We start from the raw sequence: 21847 nt of genomic DNA, 5'->3' as shown, positions 1-21847 counted from the left end.
AGAGGGGTGATACATTGGGTGACTGCCCTTCAACATCAGGGAATACTGTATTCCTTTTTGGGAGTGAACATCTCTATGTTGGATTGTAATATCTGTGTTTCATCCTGATGCAGTGAGATTTCACAGCCATTTTAGTGCTAGTCTGTTGTAGTAATCAGTGCAATACCTTGCAGCTGTTGGTCTCTTTGAAGATGTCACTAGAGCTGAGGTTCCATCTCAGAGGCAATCAGCCAAGGCTGGAAAAAGGACACTGACTGCACAGATCAGAATAGTACTTTGACATGCTGGCAGACTGCTGCAAGCTGTGATTCTGCTAACTTCTGTGAGGTAAGGCAGGTTCAAGCTTGGTCACTTCTTAGGTGGGAGGATGCTAATGGAAAGTCTTGAGCTGCAAGGAGTGTTGCTTTATGATGGAGGAGCTGGCATTCCTCTCTCTTCAAGGGCAGACAGCACTTTGGTGTGATAACAGGAGATGATGTCCTTCTGGAAGTGCCATTATTCATGCATGACATGAAAATTGCATCTAGCTTATGCTGCAGTTGAAAACTTTCAATGCACTAAGAGTCTTATTCTGCATGGCCTGTTCAAATTTCTGTGTAAACATCTTCAGTGCTGCATCCCTAAATCTATGTTCATATGATAACAAATGTTTGAGGTAGTGTGTGTGAATGACTATGTTTGCAAGAGGAGGAGAATGTGTGCAAAGTGTTACTGAGGCACCAGTGATAAATGGTAACTTAGCACAAGATTTTAGCTTGAACGGAGTGGAAGTGGTTTTGCTTTGTGTTTGCAATGGGTTAAGGGCATACATGGCCTTGGCTACTGTTGCTCAATGGACAAGCTGTTATTTGCTTTATACCATGGTAACTCAATCACTTGCAGTTCTATGCTGGATGGAGACAGCAATCTCATTTGAACATGATTTGGTTTCTTCATGCCAAAGAAAAGTGTAGTGTTGCCAGTGTGCTCAGAGGGATAGTGATTAATCTGTGTTGAATCAAGCCATTTGATGATCTGTCTGTGTGAAAAGGGCTGGGCTTTGTTTACTTCAGTGTAGGAAACTCAGCAGAAGGAAAGTGCTCTTTGTATTCTAGGTTTTCTTTCTGTAAGAACGAATTCTTCATGATTGAGCCCTTTGCAAGTGAGGGTAGGTCTAGCAGTAAAATTTCAGTAGTGAACATTTGGATTTTTCTAGTGTAAAAGGATAATGAGATGTACTCATGGCACATATCATCTCCAAAGAGCATATTTGATGCTTGTAGCATTCTAAATGCCACATGAAGCATTTCAGTTCTCTGATCTGAAATTGTTGGGTACCCAGGCTTCGTGTGGGATTTCTAATACTTCTTTGTTGCATTTTGACTTTGGTATGACTGTAGAGACTCAGAGCAAATACTTGTGATGATATTTTAGCATTTTTGCTGCCTTTTAAAATCTAAGATGAAAAAGAATGTAATGAGCCACCTAATCTGTGCAGTACTTGCTCTCCCCTTTTTATATACAAGAGGAGCTTTTTTTTTTTCTCTCACCACTAATTGACTTGATCTTCCCATTATACTGCTGAAGGTAAGAATCTGCTGTGCACTTGGAACAAGGAGGAAGAATGGCATATACAAGGGAGGACAGTTCAGCTACCACTGAGAAATTTGTACTAATTACACTGATTTCTCACCTGCATCTAGAATGACAGAATTGCTTGAGAGACAGAAGGTGGGGGCACAAGATTAAGCATTACAACCTATCTTGCTTTCGAATGGGAAACCTCCTGGGTAATTGTTTTACCTGATGGGTGCCTGTTTTACAAAGTCAGTGAAACGATTTCAAAAGAGAAAAATGAACCTAGCCAAAATATGCCATCTCAGACATCATATTTGGATTGTGGGGAAATGAGAGAGACAGAGGGGTGCTGTGTAACTGTAATTAACAAAAAACCTCTTTTTGGTGTTCTAAAGGCACTTCTCACAGTTTCCTCTGCTGGGTTCAGCATCTGACATTGATTGGCTTGTGCAGTTTGATTCTGTTTCTGGTATTCTGATCTCTGTGGAAATGTATTGGAGAAGGCAAAAATGGAACAAATTAGACACCAAAGCCATCCCCATGCTAACTAATTGGATATATCCATAAACATCTAACAACCCCGCAATTGCTGATGAAGCTATTACATCAAACAATCATGAAAATTCTCAAAGCTTGTAGATAGAAAACAAATTGGCAGCTGGGAAAGGAAGCTGTAAAAAGGGAGAGCTTTTTAAAAACATTTGGATTACGGGTTTACACATCTCGTTTAAAAACAAAACAAAAAAATAGAGCTGTTACACAAACCATCTCTCTCTGATTCCCAGACAGCTTAGTAAACACGTACCATTTTACATTCTGCTGCAAAAAGAAGCCATTCAGAATGAGCAGAGCCACTGCATAGGTTTTAAGGCCATCTGGCACACAGTGCTCAACTGTCCATCACTTGAGACCCAATGCTACCTCTGGGCTCATGGAGACCTGCTGTTATCTCAATTTCTCTCTTACTGTCATTTGTTGACATCAAGAAATGGAGGTTATGGAAGATGCTATTTATGTGACTAAAACAAATGCTACCTTTTTGGCAGCTGCCTTCTGTTTAGTTTCTTCTTTGTAAACGGAAGAACAAAATTGCCTTTGCAGCTCTTCATGGCTTATTTTTAAGTTGTGCATCAAAACTGACAACAAGAATGAAGGTTTAACTCTGAATTAAATTTAGGTAGCTCATTGTACCCAGGTCTTCTGTTCATGCAAAATGACTTTTTAGTTACCCTTGGCTGCAGGAAATTCATTGAGTATACTGTAGTAAGGCAGATTTTGAGCACATCAGTTGAGCTGTGCTAGGACAGTTCTTTTTGGTTTGGTGGTTTGGGTTGTTTTGATTTTTTTTGCTTTGTTTTTTGGGGGGTGTGTGTGGTTTTTTTAGTAGATGGAAATGGCACCAGATGGAGGGCTTATGCAGCAAAGGTTATACCTGCTTGGTTTGTTCAGTTTGTTTCAAGTACTGTGTGTTGTAGCAGAGTAGCAGTGATGAAGGGCTGCCTGTTTTAGCTACTGCACTCAGGTGAAATACTGTGGAAGTACTTGTACCTTCTCAGAAATAGCCATTCTTCTCAGATAGGAAAATCTTTTAGAGGGAAAGAAGAGCAGTGACATGGGTAGGGAAACTCCAGCAGAAAGAGTCCCTCTCATTTTCTGCAAGGACAGAATGATGAGGAAGGGAGGATTTGCTTTGAAACTCTTTTATTGACTGCCTTACCAAGCACATTCAAGCTTTTTACCTATTTGAAGAGAGGGCTTATTTTCTTGCCAAACAAACTATAACATATTATAGATCGGGAGCTTCTTGGTGTACTTTGATGTGTTCATTGGAAAGAAAAGGTGGTGAGTAGTTCCACATGAATACTCTGATTCAGGGTCCTGTCATAGCCTATTTTTATTGGACAAGTGGGAGAGTGGGCCCTTAAGCTCAGTAGAGCAAGGTTGGGCAGAGTTTGGCTGCCAAATGTAAGAAATAATACAAGTTTTTACTGAAGTCTGGTCAGTGTTGGTGCTACTGGCCTTGTTGCATGGTGTTAGTGTGTTGATAACTGAGGTGTTGAGCACTGTATGGCTAGCAAATCTGCAGTCTGGAGATCTCAGCATTGGACTTGCCCAAGACTCACAGGTTTAGATTGGCCGCAAAGATTCAGCCAGACTTACTGTAGACAAGTACAGCCCTAACATTGTTGGCCAAGTTTGCAAGCTAGTTTGATCAATGCCTTTGCAAGCCAAGCAATACACACTGAGCAATATCCTAGTGAAGTACAGAACTGCTTTTGCTTCTGTATTGGGTGGAATGATGGTCAGTGCAACTGCAGCTATGCAGTTGTTTGCTGTGCCCTTAGGATGGCTGCTTCTCTGCTGGCATGAGATCCTGTTGTTGCTGTAAAGAAGTGTTGCTGCTTTGCTCACACACTTATGTAGAATTACTTATTCTGAAGCATTGTAACAGAGTTGCATAATTCTATGCATTTGATTTGTTTACAGAATTGTTAGCAATATCAAACTAAAACTTTTTTTGAATAGTGACATTGTCTGCAGACTTTGCTGCCTAGAGAGATTGTAGCAACTGATTTTCATGGCACTTAGTATTTTTTTAAAGTTTTCGCTGTTAGCCCAGAAATTTACAGAAGCCTTGTGCAATTTCTCTGATGCTGCAGCATTCCCAGAGGGGTTTTCTTTAAATATCAGTGGAAGGGGAAGGAGTCTTAATGGTCAAACAGAAGGAGCTGCTAGCTTATCTAGGAACAAGTTTAATTTCAGCCATTTACCAGAAGTCTTTGTAGTTATTTGATATCTCTCTTACTTCTTAGCTTTACTTTTCAGCTGCTAAATGCTGGAGTTCAATAAATTTTGTCCATTGATGATGAAATAAATATAGATGTGAAACTGGAGTGCTACCAAAGACCTGATCTATGGAAGAGGTAGCCATGTGAGATGAGGGGGAATTTCTGCTTTCAAGGCTGCTAAAACTTAAATTAAAGTCTTTTAAACCCTGACCTTCAGCTTCTGGGTTTACTTTGTTCACATTCTTCTTCAGGAGCCAAATACTGTTTTTATTTATACTCAGTCAAATAAATAACTGTGTGACCCTTTCTCCTATACACAGGCAGCTTTTTTTCTGGTAGAAAAGGTTATTCATGCTATTCTGAAATTGATACTGACAGACTGCCTCTTAATAGTCTGTATGTAACACTTCTTTACTAGTATTACAGTACTTTACAAATATGATTGCATACTTTGATCCTGTTCCCAAAGGGCAAGTGCCTCTGGGAGGAAACAGCCCCATTTGCAACTTAGCAAGCAAAATCAAACACCCTCGTAGTGCGAGAAAGAACACTACTCCAGCTAACCTTAGGAACCTTAAATGGCTTGTAAGAACAAGTCAGTCTAGTGTAGAGCCCAGTCACCCTGGCTACTGACCTGTCCTTTCAGTAATGTCCTATGTCTATTTGTTTTTCATTTCTTCTGAAAATAAAATACTGAGCCAAAGCATTAGTTCAGCATGGAGTCGGATGTGTTATGTCATATCTTGGCATTGTGTAGTCACTGATGCAGGGCTCATCTTGAGCAAATGTAGAATGAAACTGTGGCTGAAAGATCTACTGTTTATGTTCCTGAGGAACAGCCTGGTCTGCTTGCACCCACAGGTTGGGTCAGTAACTAAACTAGCTTCTGCAGGAAGCTCTCTGTCCAAAATGATAAAATGACCACTGTCAATTTGCGACAGGAACTGCTAGATTCTGCTGACAGCCTGGCTACCAACAGAGGCTAGTTAGAGCTAATCCTAAAAACCAGCCAAGCAATTGCCCTTGTTGCATGCCAGGATGACATTCCACCCAAGTCTTGCGTAACTCTCCACCCCACCAAGTCTCAGCACCATTAAATACCAAGCCACCGCTGCAACTTTGGACAAGAGTTGGTGGGATGTACGAAGGAGGCTTGTGTGGAGCATGTGTGCCCCTTCACTGATCTTTGCTTGCCAACTGTTCAGGACCCGGAACAAGATAGACTTCAGCAGCCCAAGGTGGCACTGGGAGTTCTACTCTTTTCCCTTCAATTCTAGGGCTTTCGATCTATCATTTGCCACAGTGTTGATCTGCCACTTCTCTGAGAAAGTGGATGGATGTTATTGCACAGGAGGTCTTAAGGCCTTCCCTACTGCTGGAGGAGAGAGTCTGCAGAGTATAGGTAGACTGTGGCCAAGTGGTTTAGGGGAGGCAGAGCATGAAAGTCATGCAAGAGATGTCTTGCTAGTTCCAGTGCTGCACAAACACTGTACTGTCATTATCTTATGCATCACTATGCTTTTCTCCTGCCCATCTACCAAAGACGGTGCAGGAAATCTCAGTGACTTCTGTCCACAGTAGCAGGGTTTTGTACTCGTTTTCTCTGTAGGGAGGCTGGTGCATAGGTCTTGGCCTGGCCAGGAGATTCTGAACTTCTTGCTACTGCCTATGACTTTGGAGGGATGAGGAACTTTTATGCCAGTCATAGAGGGGATGACATTTCTTTTACTGGTTTGGCACAGTCAATATGGAAAAGTACACAAATAGAGCTTGGTTCTTGTATGTGGGTGGGTTTGGACTGTAACTCTGTATCAGAGGTGGCTATACATTCAAGTGAATTCAGGATAAGTGGATACTTTAGAGCCCAGTATTACTTCTCTATCCTTGCCAAATTACATGAACAAATTGCTGAACTGCCTGCAGCTGAAGGTTGCGTAGTTTGTCATCTCTAATCAAATAATGCCTGTGCATGTGAGACTATCCTGTGAGTGTCCTAGGCCTGTTGCAACTCAAGGAACATGTCCAGGTTCCATATCCTTGAGAAGGAAAGACTTTGTGGTTTTTGTTGTTGTTATTTTTTTTTTTTTGTTTTTGTAGTTTTTGACACTTGGTTTGCTCAGCACCTTACCAATACAAAAGAAGTTGTTACACTTTCTCCATAAGACCTACATATCACCAGAGAGGTAATAAAAAAGGCTGGTTAGAACAGGATCATGTAAACCCTTTATCTGTTGCAAACCTTTGAAGTTCAGCCACCTTCCTTGACTGTAGGAGTTGGCATGCAATGCTTGTACTTTTATTTCTCTGGGTAGCAGATTGAATAATTTGCACGCAGCAGAAGCATGGCATGAAGAATGTGCTTCTGGCTGAAGTGAGCAAGTTACTTTATCATTGTTGTTGTGGTTCTCCCCCCTGCCCCCATTATTTATTTATTTATTTAAGACTGAAGACTATTTACCTGGCAGCTATGAATTAACATGCTGATAAATTCTGTGCAAGAAGAGTTTACACAGATTCCTTGGAAGAATTTACTACTTTAGATTTCCCTAGTTTTCTATATTTAGGGGATCAAACCTTTAGCCATATGCTCTAAAATAAAGGATAAAAGTTAACCATTCTACTTAATGCTTTCATTCTTCTCATATGCTTTGGAGTAGCAGTTATCTAGTAATGGAATTACACAGTATCCATAGACTGTATTTCACAGTTAAGCTCTCTCAGACAGAAAATTACACCAAGAAATCCATGAACAGTAAGAACAGCAAGGGTCAGACTGTCTCACCGTGAAGAATTATATGGTGCGGGAAACCTATTACCTTTTATTTTTTCTGCTGTTAATACCCCAATCTTGGTTCCCATGGTGCTTTCTGAGAACTCAGAAATGTAGTGTTGTATTTGAAACACATTTCAGTATTGGAATTCTATTTTGGTACATTTTACACAAAACTATGTAATCCTTATAGCAGATATTTAGCTCTACCTGATATATCTTCAGGCTGCTCTCAGAATAATGTATCCTCTTTGCCTTTACTCTAGAAGAGTGCTGAACACTGGCTAAGGAAAACTGCTCTCTGTTGATGTTAAGTGACTGAATCAGGGCTGATGTGAAACAAATGGTTAAAGACTGCATTAATCTTCCTACCTTGCTGGATATATGCAAACTGTATAAGGTCTAACACTTGTTTCAGTTCCTGTGAAGTGCTTTAAGTACCGTAGGCCATTGAATTTCCTTCCCTATCTTTCTGCTATCAGCCAAAGGCTGATAAAAGAAAGCCAGCCCAGAAAGCACAGTTCAGTCACAGATCAGCACTGTCTTGTTTAATACATTATATCTCTTTATAAAGAATTTTATTGTTTCACACGCCAAATGTGGTTAGAAAGAACGGGTACAATATACAACTTGATTGCCTTCAGGGCCTTATTGATGATAGGTTCTGTGAATCCTGAGGTCTTTGAGGGCTTGGGATAACAGCACAGAGTACTGCTGCAGCTGCTGAGCCAGTGGACAACTTGCGCATGCGTGCAGCTGAGGCAGCATAATTGGCTTTACCTTTATTATCCAAGAACAGTAAAGGCAAGGAACTGGTTCTGATTTATGTAAAAAGTTTGACTTGGGTCTACTTGGATCCTTGGTTTGTGTGTCATTCAAATCTGCCCGTTTCAGTAATTGTAGCAGTTGAGAATTGTCTTCATGAAGCTTGATGTAAAGAAACCAAACCCATAGTATCAACCACATGCTAGTAATTTTAAATCAGTCACTGTGATTGATAAACATTTAGCATTACTTGGCAAATGAACCATTTATATTTTATCCACAGAATAACAACATTGAGTTAACAATAGAAAGAAAGCACGGCAGAACAAAGATAAAATCTTTTATTCTTGGTCTGGATGGATATTTGGTACCTGTAGATGTACTATTAAATACTGCTTGCATTTCTCTAGTGGCTATAGTATCAAGCTAGCCTTAATAAGGTTCCTTGTGTTGAGAAAGTCCACAGAGAAAGAGCAATGAAGAAGGGGTTTAAATTAGAAGTACAACTCAGTCTTAATGTTATTTGCTACAGTGTATTATGACAGCTCTAAGAATTTCATATACTAAACAGCAGCAGTCATTTAACACTTAAAACCAACATTTTCATTACCGATGGAAACAGCTAGTGGCGATACAAGCCTCAATACCTTTAGACGAGATTTTATCTACTGTGATGTTTTCTTCACATAGACCCTGTCTTTGACCATAACAGTTTGGGGTGGGAGGCATTGTAGTTGATGAGGGAGATTCTGCAAAAGCGCTGCTGTAACTTCCATAGGCTTTCTTCATCAAACAGAGAAGCCAAGGAGTAGAGAAATGAAGGTCTGCATGGGCATTAGAACATAGACTGAGAGAGGTATCAGATAATGTGTTTCAAATAGCACATATTTCCCTGCTTCTGCTAATTCAGCAGGAGTTGCTGCCTCAGAGGTAAAGTATTGCTATTAAGGTAGTAGCTGGAATACAGTCTGCAGCACCTAGCTGATCCTACATCTACACATGGACACACGTACCCTTCATCCACCCACCTAGGAACAGCATGAGACACTATTGAAAAATACTTGTAACCTGACTGTTAGCATTCACCCAAACTTCTCAGCTGTTAGGAGGGGAGTATTTTTAATGGAATTGCAAATGAGCATAATGATGGTTCCTCAACTAAGTCTATAGCAGTTGATAATGATTAAACTACAGCTACTATTAAACAGGCAAAATTGAGATAGTGGGACACAGTGCATTTTCCCAGAAGACAAACCAGACAAGGACTGATTACACATATGTGGATGTGCAGAAAGTGAAAGCTGTTCTTAGCCCAAAAGCATAATTCTGCTTCAGCCATTTGATGTCCAAGCAGATTTGTGTGTGTCTGTGTTTGGAAAGATCTATTTGGAACTATTGTTTCTGACAGGACCTGAGACCAAACAGTCAAAAACAGAAAGAGAAAACAACAGGTGTGCTGTGTGACTTGAAGATAGCTATAGAATTTGTGACTAACTGCTGCTTACCTGATTAGTATTTCAATCTATATAAACATAGGGGTTGATGAAGGCAAAAGTCTACATGCAGACAGAATAAATTTAACACCTCTGGCTGCTCTGCATGTGACAGACTATCCAAAGAAGCAGAATTCAAGGAAAGCTGATATGGGTGGATCAGTTAAAACATTTTTAGCTAGCCATCATTTTAAAATTCTAGTGTAGACAAGAACAGTTGTGCTAGCCAAGCTGTTAACTTAAATTTTAACTTATTTTTGGAGCTCATAATCTTCCTCATGCTGCTGCCAAATGTAATACATTAAGACATCTCCAGGAACTGGTCTAGCTAAAGCTTTCAGGAATCTAAAGCACATGCAGTATATATATCAAAAGATGATACAATGCCATGCCTTTTTTTTTTTTAATGAAGGATTGCTACTTTGCTTCAAAGAGACCCCAAGAAATTTAAGATGAGGAAAAAAAAATACATGCATAATTTTCAAGTGTTCCAAGAACCCTAAAGAGAGCTCCTTCTGGTGTTGCATCTCTGATACAGCAGATGACTTTCAACACTTTGCTTTCAGAGATGTCAATTTTTTTTCTTTTATTTTTAAAAGCCCTGAATTGTTTAGAACTCTAGTTCTTAACTCTAGTTAAGAGTGTGGTTTACCATCCTCCCTGAGCACACTTGATAAAGGGAAGGAAAATGTTTTCTGCAACTCCAAAAAGAATAAAAGGGACTAAGCAACTAGGAAATGGTGGATGCCATCTTCTGTCCTTTCATATGAAGGGAGAGCAGACAGACAAGAGTAGGTCTCTATAATTTTATTCTCAGTACTTACAGTCACTGTACCATGCTACAAGTTATTAACTCACAGCATCCTATTGCATGTTATTAGCTTTGCACAAACCTAGCAGAAAGGAACATTCTGCTTATGGTTAAACCATTGCCATCAACACTTGCTACTATCTGAAGAACAAAACTCTTTTGTTAGAGGATGCAGTCATCATCTTTAAAAACTAGATATAATTTCAGTAATTTTTTCCTAATGCTTCAGATGCATGTACTGATTTTGAAATCATTTACAGTTAGTCTTATAAAGTTCTGCTTGTTTTTCTTCCAAAGAAAATAGCAGCATATTGCAAAATAGGAAGGTCCTGTAGCAAAATACATAGTTATTACTAAATAATCCATCAAAAATGTTTTCTAATTATAACAGTCCTGTTTCATTTCTTTGCATATAACATATGTTGCAGAATTGACTCAGACAAACTCTACACAGGTATATTCACAAAGATAAAGCAGAACAGTCTTCCATAGTACCAAGTGAAAAAAGTTGGTGTTGTTTGGCAAGTAGTTATTTGCCTCTTCATCATTTTATGATCAGACTTGAAGAAGGTGGATGTGATCCCTACGCACTTGTCAATTTGCATCCTCTGCCTCCTGATTTCACACCTTCTTTCCTCCTGCCTCAACTTCACATTGGAAGATGAGGAATGCAGAGTTTACAAGAAGGTGTATATGAACAGTATCACGGAATTGAAGTTCAAAAAACCCACAGCCTAACATCCACAACAAGTAAATCATGTCTGCATTAAGTTTCAGTGAACTGAAGAAACAGTCTATCTGCAGTAAAATCACTTTTATAGACCAAGGTCCATATTTTAATCTGCTTGAACTAACATGCAGGGGCTTGCAAGAAGAATAAAGCTGATGCTTTTTTTCCCCTGTGGTGAGTACTGAAAAGCCGAAAAGAGCAACATTCAAGCAGAACTACTTTCAAATGCCCAGCTGCACATGCTGACTGCCTCAACAAAAAGGAAAAATGAATTAAGACTATGAGGAGAAAGAAAAATATGTCTTTCTCACTGATGTCTTTGCAAACTGTTATTTGAGTGCCTTTTTCCAGCAGCATTAAAGTTTGTTTACATGCTGACAGGGAGAGATCAAGCCCACTATTGCACAAATTCACCATGTAAAATGGACATTGTGAATACATTTGAACAGTTCAATCTTACACACTGTTTTTCCAGTGGTCCTTTGTGTAGCAAAGTATGTACAGACAGAGTCCCAGCTAAGCATAAGATTAAGAAGTGGTTACACTAGAACTGTATCCTTATACAGCAGCTCCTGCCAAATCAGCTTTTGTACTGAACCACAGCTTACTACTGCTTGTATTATTTTTGTTCTGTGTGCAGACTTCTAATCAGGTATTTGAGTGATGAAATAAACATCTCGTGCCAATAAATACAGTTCATTTTAAGTAGCATTGTCTTAAATGTTTCCATTTGTTTTCTACATATAGAAGTTCCCAGGAGCATACAAATTATCTCCAGTGTGAATCTGCTAAAATCTCATTGTGACATTAAGGTATTACATTGATTAGACCTTCTCTTTGCTGTTCCACTGATGACTGACAATTTCAGTAACTACACTACAACAAAAAGAATGCTAATTCATTTGTCTGGGCACTTAACTGTGTACACATCAACTGTGAGCATAGGTGCTGTCAATTATTCCACTGATGCATTTCTTGGAATCTGTTATAAAAATCTATATGACACCATTAGTATCAGTTTTCTTCCCTTGAGAGTCTTTGTACTGAAACAGTCACTGTAAGATTTTTAAAAAGTGCTTTTATCCATTAGAGATTTATATCCAAGTTGTAGCATCGTCGTAGAAGGAACTGCTATGATTGTAGAATGAACTGAACACCACGACAAGTACAAAGTTATATATAAATGGGACATCGTGTTCAAGAGGCCAAGGGATTGCAATTTGTCCAAAAGAAGAAAGTTGGAGTTTTGAATGTATTTATCACCTTCCATGGAGTAGATAAAAACAGTTAATATTACTTTTGGACTGCTGTAACTGCACCAGGACTCTTTTCAGGGTGTTGCCTGTGCATTCCTGAGGAGTAGTTAATATTCTCAACTACCTTGTTTACAGTTACATTGCTTCTCATTCAAGACACTAAACTGCTTCAAAACAGAAACCAGTGCAATTAAGAACAGGCTGGACATAGCAGCCTTCATGGGCGATTCTTACTCTTCCTTGAAGCCTTGGCTTGCCCCCAGCTATAGGTCTGAAGCTTGACGAAAAGGCAGAGCTGTTTTACGTAACTTACCTTTACTATAACACAGCCATCTTGTTTGAGAATCACCACAGTTTTATAATTGAAAGTACTATACCAATTTGAGGAAAAAATGGGTGTACATGTCCCATGAATCAAGTACAATTTCAATTCCAAACAATTTTCAAAACTGTTTTTGAATAATCACCTTGATAGTCTCTCTCCCTCTAATACAGTCCATTGTTTTTTTTTAATTAGCCTTGTGTTTCTAGCATCTAAATGATTAAGAAACAATAGTTATTTCTCTACTTATCCATTATGGATACAGCCCATTACAATCTGGAATACAGCTACTCTAGGTGAAGAAGTTGTCAAAATGCATAAAAGAACATTTAAGACATCTTAAAACTATGATGCCAATGATATAGTGAACAGTATGCATTTGACTTAAGATTATGAACAGCTTGTTCATTTGATTACTATAGCTAACCTCAAGATTAAATTTACCAATACTTGGGCTACAGTAGATTCAGCCAGATTTGCTTACACAATAAATCACTAAACTTGAACCCAGCAGAAATATTATCCCCTTCCAAACTGGCAGGAAATACTGTCCACCTTCCACCAGTTGTAAATTCAGGTTGAAGTTACTGGCCTAATGTTGGTATTTTCCCCATTTATATTTCTTACATGAACTTGCAGCAGAAATGGTGCAAAATAGCAAGACCTGTTGGAATAGGCAGAAAAGAATTCAAACTTTAATCTGATTGGTTTAATTTTTTTTTAGCAGGAGGAAAAAGAATGAAGTTACAAGATTCTTTTAATATTTTCACAATATGTTAAACTAAAACTGAGCTCTAGGCTACATGTGTAAGTAAATCTAGAACACAAAAGGGTTAAATAAGATCTTCTCTTAAGATACAAGAACTTAAGCTTTCTTTACGTTTAACAAACTTCACAGAACAGATACTGCAAAGGAACAACCCCCTCCCCAACTTTTTTGTTTAAAGTGAACATTGTCCATAATTCACATGAACTTTAAGTAGTGTTCTCTCAAGAGCCACCTTGAAACCATCTGTGCACTTGTAACGAGATTAAAGAGAATATTAAGGAGGAACAAAATAGCATCTTCAGTATTAATGCGGAAAAGTCTTCTGTATCCATCAGAATGCCCATCAAATGCTTTAATAGGATTTTGTAGGAAAAGAAAGTGCATATCACAGCAGCCGCCAAAAATCCGTGTTTTTTTAAACTTCTCATGGCAAATGTAAATAATATCCTTGGACTGTCCCTCTCACCAGGACCATTTCCTGAAAATGCAGCACATTACAGAAGATTTTGCTGCTGGTCTTATATTCTTGAATAATAATAATAATAAAAACCCAAAAAGCTTGCCTTTTGGATTGCTGACATTTTGACATTTTATAATGATGGGACACTTCTGATTTGCTTCATGGTTAATTAATGCTAATACAGTCAGATGCTGAGTGTGTGTGGAGACACATATATATATATATATTTCTTTTTTAAAATTAGTTGTCTCCTTGTTAAACGCTCCTAGCTGACTACCAAAGTAACAATATAATTTGGCCTATAAGGAGTTAGTTACCTGCAACAAGTAGAATAGAGGGTGACTCACACAGGCTTACTCCCAAATCACTGGAGTTTTTCAAGTGATGCATTACTTCATCCCCCTGATGTTTTATATCTGCCCAGTATTTGAAAATGAGACAAATCTTTCCCTCCCTCAGATTTTCTTACAAATTCACCTGATTGTTAATACCTTATTAATAGACTGAGAAGCTAAATTCACTCAGGACTGAGCTGGGCCACAGCGGTACAAATCCTTTTTACCTGCGTAAACCCTGTGAGCAGCAGAAGACATGCTGATTACAATGTTTGCTTTTTTGTTTCCAAACTGACAAGACTGGTGCAATTCAGTTCAGCTCAACGTGACATACCATAATACAGAACTACAGGTCTAAACAGATCCAAAACATTCTACTCCAGGTAATGCTTTTCACATCCACTTGCTATACTTGCTTTGCAATAGATGCGGGCAGAGATTTTCATGAGAGCGTTCAGCTGCATAGAAACAGGGCTGATGTAGCCCATTTGATTATCTCATTGACACTCTGGAAGTGAGAAACACAAACTCAGTCTGATAAAGATGTTTTTACCGGTTGTTCCCCAATACTGTTACTGAGTTCCGTTTGCTACAAAATGTCCTTTTTTTTTTTCCCCCCAATATATAAGTCTAACTACAGAAAGTCAGTCTGTAGAATCCAGCCATGGCTACTGTGCTGTGAATTAGCCTTATTTGATCAATTATCAGATACCTGCACTTAGCAAAAGGCAAACAAGAGCCAATCAGGTTTCGGCCGGTGGGAATGGCTGCCCTGCTCAAGGTGTGTGGAATCTGTTCACACAACTTGTAGAATCTCTGTGGATGCCATGTAAAAAGTATGCACCATTTACTGCTCTAGGATGGAGTTGGCTTTAAAGTGAGATAATAATTTAACTGAGAAGAAAAAAAAAAACCACAACAAAAACCCAACAAAACAAAATAACAAAAAAACCCTGATAGGTTCTTCATAGTAAGATAGATATAAAAATTTTTCATAAGAATCTCTGTCCCCCTTTCTTTTTGGCTTCCTGGAAAGAACCAGAAAGATGTTTCTACCCCAACAGAATCCCTGATGCTGGTGACACTGCCTAACTCAAAAGCCACACGCGATGAAGGCACGAGTGACCAGTCAGGTCTTCTGGGCTTAAGCAGCTGCAGTTGCTGCTCTTAGTAGTATTTCACCTCCTCAGGATTCACTAGCAGTGAAGAGGTGAAAGGCTGCACATTAAACAGTTTGTCTGAAAGCCATGTGCATAGCAAACTTTTACACCAGCTTCTATACAACTATTTGTTTTAACTCTGCAGCTGGAATGTTTCCAGCGTAAGGCTTTTAGAGTGACTCCAGCAATAACAGAAGCCTTTGGATTTTTCTTGTTTTGTTTAAATCCACTAGCCATGCTCAAAAATAGTATTTCTTCATGTTTTATTTTTATACGGTGGCTAGCAGGCACCTTAGTAACCAGCCAGAAATCAATGTCAACCACCATCAACCCCTAAACTACAGTACCAGGACGGTTGGCTAAAGAAAGGAAACTGATTGGCTGTAGTCTGAAACTTGCCTAGTACAAGGTGTCTGGCTGACTTTGTCCTAAATAAGGCTAACATTAGTGAACTAAGAGAACAGCATTTGGTTGCAGTCTTGCACTCAGGAACATCCTTCGCCAATGCGTTGGCAAGATCTCCCTACTTTCCGATCCAGTTTCACCATTTTCATAATGGCTTCCTCACGCCCACGTCCCATGTGGTCAAATGTGCAGTCATGTTGTTCAGGCAGGCGATGTAACATACAGAACACATAACCTACCACGGAAAGGAAGAAAAAAAAATACAGTTAGGGACTTGATTAAAGTGACAGTCTTACCTCAATCAGAAGTGAAGGATCACCTACTGGGGGATTACTCAGTTCTCAAAAATTAATGCCAGCTTTAAGTTTTTACATATCTTCCTTACACGGTATTAAAAGTATCTAATTATTTACTGCATTTTCTTGAGTATTTATCAACACAGTATCAAAGGGATTGGGGTTTTTTTGCCATCCTCTCATTTTACAGAGGAAGCCCTCAAAATTGTCCAAACTAGGTATGCCCAGATAGTAACAAAGCTAATGGTTAAGAATTAAAAAAAAAAAAAAAAAAGCTGATCACCTTCACTGAAATATTTTCTACTTTTATGTGGAGTTGGTTATAATTTCTGAAATTCATGCTTATGGTACTTCAGGCTGAGCTCCCAAGCAGGCATTCAAGCCAGAACTGTTAAATGTAAGTAGCTTGCTTCCTCCTCACTGCCAGCACCCCAAGCTGGCTGTGCCTGTGGCAGGGCTCACTGCTCCACTACTGTGCTGGTTTTCAGAAGCATCTCTTCGTGAACTCTTCTGACACTAAGCACGGGGGGTGAACAGGCATTCGACATAGGGACACGTCATGCCGCATCATCTTGCTCTGTAGCTGAAAAGATGCAGGTTATTGTCTTTTTGTCTGGAAGTATTCACTGTTGTTCAGTTTTCCAGGGAGCATGTGATTCAGAAACACATGGCAATACTTCTCCCTGCAGGCGAGGAGAGCATCTTCAGTAGACACCTCTTTCTAGTCTACAAAGAAAATCAGCTTTTTTCTTATTTGGCCCCAACACTTACTAACAGTAAAGAAATTGCCTCAAATTTCCTACCTCTTAGAATGAATTTTACATAGTGATAAGTAGTATTAAGATGATACAGTAGGGAAAAAAGTCACACAGTTGCACGGCTTATGTCGTCCACTGTATATGCAATAAAGTATGAGATCACCTATGCTGCAATATTTTTCCTGCCTGATGCTGCAAAGAGCATCACTTCGCCTCTCACCCAATGCTTTATGTTACTGCTGCTCCTTCAATGCTCAAAAGATATTAAAACCACAAAATAATGATATCTGAGAGATCGAAAATTATAAAAATGAGTGAATGATTTGAAAGAGTGTGTGTTTATGCATATATATACACACACACACACATATATATAAATTTCTGTAAAGTATTTCAAGCTCCTAGACTATAAAACATCAACTGTAGGAAAGAACAGGCTACCTTTCTGTTAGTGTGACTGTTAAGAAAACAGAAAGGGAAAAAGTATCACATGTGGAATTATTTTTAAAAAATGAAGAAAAAATGATTTCTCTTCGCTCTTTGTTTCAACAGCACCAGCTATGAAAAGGCATGTCTATTATCTGTGTCTGGCTTTGAAACCCAGTTCTAAGAACAAAGCAAAAAAGACAAGGTTTCTGTATTGGCATGTGCGTTTCAGAAATATGGATGGAAAGATGCAGATTGAATTGATATATATATATCTTGCCCCTTGTGATCACTGCCTCCACTTCAATCTCAATCTGGGTCATACCGCAATCAAATGTGACAAATATCTTTCTCGAAGTGCCAAAAATTCATGGTCTGGTTGTTAAACTGAAAACATCCTTGGATTATGGTTTCAATACTGAACAGGCATTTCACTTAATTCTCTCTTACAGAAAGCATGGACTGAAGGCTTCCCTTATTTCTTGAAATAAGACTTCAAATTACTGAACCAACATTTACTGCAGGCACAAGAATACATAAATATCTGACTAGATATGCTCAAAAATCAAGTTCATCTTATCTGCAATGGATGTGTAAACAGCAAATGCAAGAAACCCTGCAGACCTATACTCGGCTCAAGTCGTCTCAGTCTCTTGTAGGTAAAAATTGTTTTTTATATCCTGATGGTTCTACAGATTTTCTCCACATGGTTAACAAGCATATGTAGAAATGCTATTTAATGTTATCTAAAACAGATCTTGAACATGCATACAATCTTCTACACAACTTCTGCAAGACTCTTTTCACAATTCTATATATCTAGTAAGAAAACATATATACAAGATGATTTATCACTTTTGAACATGACCTTTCAATTGCCCCATCTCCTCACATTCTACAAAGCCTCTTGCCTTTTGTATATTATACTTCATTAGTATACATATATTATATATAGTAATATATATCATATAGTATATATATACACTATATTTGTGTATATATATAGTTTATATATAGTACATATATTAGTATATATATTATATAGTGTAACTTCATTATGTACCTTCTTTGCCACTCCCCAATACAATCTATTCTGTGCTTTGCCATGGCTTTATTTCATTTTTAAACACCTTTTAGTTCTTTTTAGAGCACTGTTTTCATGTACAAAAAGCTGTACTGTATGTTATTTTTGTTCCAGATGAAGCATATTCTTTATTTTTTTCTGTTTGTCAAGTATTTCCTCACGCATTCTTGAACAGAATTTCAAGAACTGTTCACAAAGAATAGCAGGTGATTTTCATTTTCCCAGACTATGAGAAAAGTATTTCTAATTTCAGCAACTAAATGATCTAAACCTGTTATTTATATATCTATTTTAAAATGATCTGCTAATTAGAACTGATAATACCTAATGAAAGAATACCCAAGCACATTTTGAACATTACTAAAGATAATTTTGCATATATTAGCTGTTTTTATGGAGGGGGTTTATTCTTGTTGAATTAGCAATGAGGATCTTCTGGAGGTCTCATTTCCAAAAGAGACATCAGATCTTTAGCCCCACTGCTCCAAATGCCCAAGTCACTTTAAAGATTAGAACTTGTATTTTTGTAGATTTCATTTAAAATTTAATGTACTTGAATACTGTTATGTAGTAGCTAGTTGAGTAACAGTAGTTCTGAACATAGTTTCATTAGTTCAGAGTGGATATGTTCAATTAAGTTATTATTGCTATATTCACTCCTTGCTTCTTCACTGGTCTGGAAATCAGAGTGGGTGTTCTGTGGTCTGCATGTACACAAGTGCCCGATGTCGTATCAAAACCACGAGTTTTTACAATGGTTCCATTATTAACTTATATGCACTGGGGCAGAAGGCCAATATATGTGGTTCTATTTTGATCCTTAAAGCCAATCCAGATTTGGAGGTGAAACCTTTTCTCCTGAGAACTCTGCTTTTATGGTTAGGAAACAAGTTAGATTAATGAACTCTTGTGGTATATTTACTGTTCAGTTCATTATAGGAAGATACCAAATGCAGGTTGTCTCCCCTTAAGAATTTTGCTGCAGAAATGCTTTTTTTAGCACACTAAAACTAAAAGACGAAATAAATAACTTTCTGCTAGAGGAAAGAGCATTGGAAAGGGAATCCATCTGTCAACTAAAGTCACTCTAGTCATCAACCAAAATATGCCAGACTTCCACTTCAAGCATAGAAGATTTCAGTCCAGTAAATGTAATAATATATCTCACACTATTGCAATTGTTGTTTTCTGATATTAGAAGTAAACTATGAATCACCTACTCCTTGAGCCCCTAATGCAAACATTTTGGAAAAACATTACATAGCGCCTCAAAACCTTTGAGCTCTTTTAAGCACCCCAGAAACTACTTCACAATATATCATTAAAAATTCACTTCCATTTCATCACTAGAGCATAAATGGCTAAAGCTATAAAGCAGTGTACCATCTCTGCCTTACTTGTACCCATACAGATGAGTCTTTTGCATAGGACATGTGAAAAAACATCATTCAAAGGAATTCTAAGATCATACACAAGCATCTGTGAAGCTGCTCTCAACATTCCTGAGGAATCAGCTGGGAAAAGGCAACTGGGGAGGACAGCAAAGAAAATAATCTTCCATATTCAAGATGAGAGAATACCACAGACCTACATTTACTCTGTGTGGGTAATGATGAAAAATGACTGTATTTTCCTCATAGTTACATTCAAGAGCACTGGCTAGATGGGAATATGGAATGACAATAAGCAAATATTTCAACTAAAACCTACAAATTCTGAGAACAGTAAGCTGCTGAAATACCAACAAAATGCTATGTAAAGCATCAGAAACAATTCAGCTAAATGTCATAATAATCCACAACACAAAAAACAAATTATAATTTTGGAGTGTCTCTGATTTTGTTCAATTTCTTTTTCTCTTTGTTAACTCAATGGAAAGAGGGCAGACTTTCTGGAACATGGCACAAATGCCCAGTAATTGGATTACTGCAAACTACCTATGGAGAAGCACAGCACACTGGTGGGACTCCTCTAGTGGACATCTGTGGCCGGGCACGGAGTAGTCCCAGACTCTTCTAATGTGCGGCTGGAGAACATCACACTGTTACGTAAGATATATAACAAATACAATGAACCCTGTTACGTGAATAGCATCATGATAGACAGGAAGCTTCTTTTTCTCCTGCCCCAAGATTCTGGTCCTAATCTCATTGATGAGACATTCAGAAAGCTGCTAAGGGAAGACAGATTTGTTTGTTTAGTTTGTGAACATGTTTTAAGAATCGGTGGAAGTGCCAGATGAGCTTATTAAATATTTATACAGCTTACACATTTACAAAGTGGCTTAAAAACATTTAGAAATGTTCCTATTTGAAACATCTTGATGTGTATTACTTAAAAAGTAGTTGCATGCTGCCACAATTACCATACAAAATCAGAGCTTCAGAAACTTTAAAATCACCTTACCTGCCCAATTTTACTGTTATTTATCATTTTCATTCCCAAGTCAAAATTCAGAAGTTCAAAACTGCTAGATTTTGCAGCAAATTCCAAATTTTATATAATAAACAACTTGTGTTTGTATAGATCCCCTATAGAAAGCCTATTCAAAAGTAGTCTTAATAATGGCATAGACTTATTCCTATGCAGAATTCTGTGCTGTGTGCTTTGGCTTCACATGCCAAGAAATTTTGCCTTTCTGGCTAATTTGCAATTGTAATCAACAAGAGGCTCAAACAGAACTTAAAAATACCTTATAACCTTAAAAGATGAAGGTGCCAAAAAATTCACTACCAAAGGTATATTATCTAACAAGGCATGTGTGAATATACAAGCAGATTTCTGTGCAAGAACAGATTTTAACATATATTTTAAAGGTGAAGATATCTAGAGGATATCATACAACACAGCAAAACCAGACAGATTAACCAACAGAAAAGATTAGCCCATGCAATGATACAAGCTACTGCAGCACTATTCAGATTAATTGGACATAATTCCTCCCCAAAAGTCAAGTCATCCCCAAACAATGTTTATGCATCTCCTCCATCCCTTCCAAATAGAAAGATGGAATGTAAATGATAATAACAATAAAGCTATTAAAAAGTGTGGGAGGGAAATATTTTTTTCTTTTTTCAAGACATGGAATACGTAAGAAATGAACGTAGAACAAATAGCTACCCAAGACACAAAGCAAGATCACAGAATCACAGAATGTTAGGGATTGGAAGGGACCTCAAAAGATCATCTAGTCCAATCCCCCCGCCAGGGCAGGAACACCTAGGTGAGGTTACCCAGCAAGGCGTCCAGGCGGGTTTTGAATGTCTCCAGAGAAGGAGACTCCACAACCTCCCTGGGCAACTTGTTCCAGTGCTCTGTCACCCTCACTGAGAAGAAGTTTCTTCTCAAATTTAAGTGGAACCTCTTGTGTTCCAGCTTGAACCCATTACCCCTTGTCTTACTGTTGGTTGTCACCGAGAAGAGCCTGGCTCCATCCTCGTGACACCCACCCTTTACGTATTTATAAACATCAATGAGGTCACCCCTCAGTCTCCTCTTCTCCAAGCTAAAGAGACCCAGCTCCCTCAGCCTTTCCTCATAAGGGAGATGCTCCACTGCCTTCATTATCTTTGTGGCCCTGCGCTGGACTCTCTCCAGCAGTTCCCTATCCTTCTTGAACTGAGGGACCCAGAACTGGACACAATATTCCAGATGAGGTCTC

At 38.4% G+C, this 21847-nt stretch overlaps 1 protein-coding gene across 2 annotated transcripts in view; it reads right to left on the bottom strand.

Annotated features, from left to right (window-relative positions):
- Positions 1–13187: 13187 nt before the first annotated feature.
- ZFAND3 (zinc finger AN1-type containing 3) overlaps positions 13188–21847 on the bottom strand; it is a 140930-nt gene continuing 132270 nt past the window's right edge. For both annotated transcript variants that reach the window (XM_065631299.1, XM_065631300.1), the window contains one exon: positions 13188–15857. In XM_065631299.1, coding sequence (XP_065487371.1) covers positions 15703–15857 — 155 coding nt within the window. In that variant the 3' untranslated portion in view covers positions 13188–15702. The remainder of the gene's footprint in view (positions 15858–21847) is intronic.

The sequence above is a fragment of the Caloenas nicobarica genome, chromosome 3 (genome assembly GCF_036013445.1).
Source record: "Caloenas nicobarica isolate bCalNic1 chromosome 3, bCalNic1.hap1, whole genome shotgun sequence".
NCBI classification, from domain to species: domain Eukaryota; kingdom Metazoa; phylum Chordata; class Aves; order Columbiformes; family Columbidae; genus Caloenas; species Caloenas nicobarica.
This window is presented reverse-complemented; position numbering and strand designations above follow the sequence as displayed.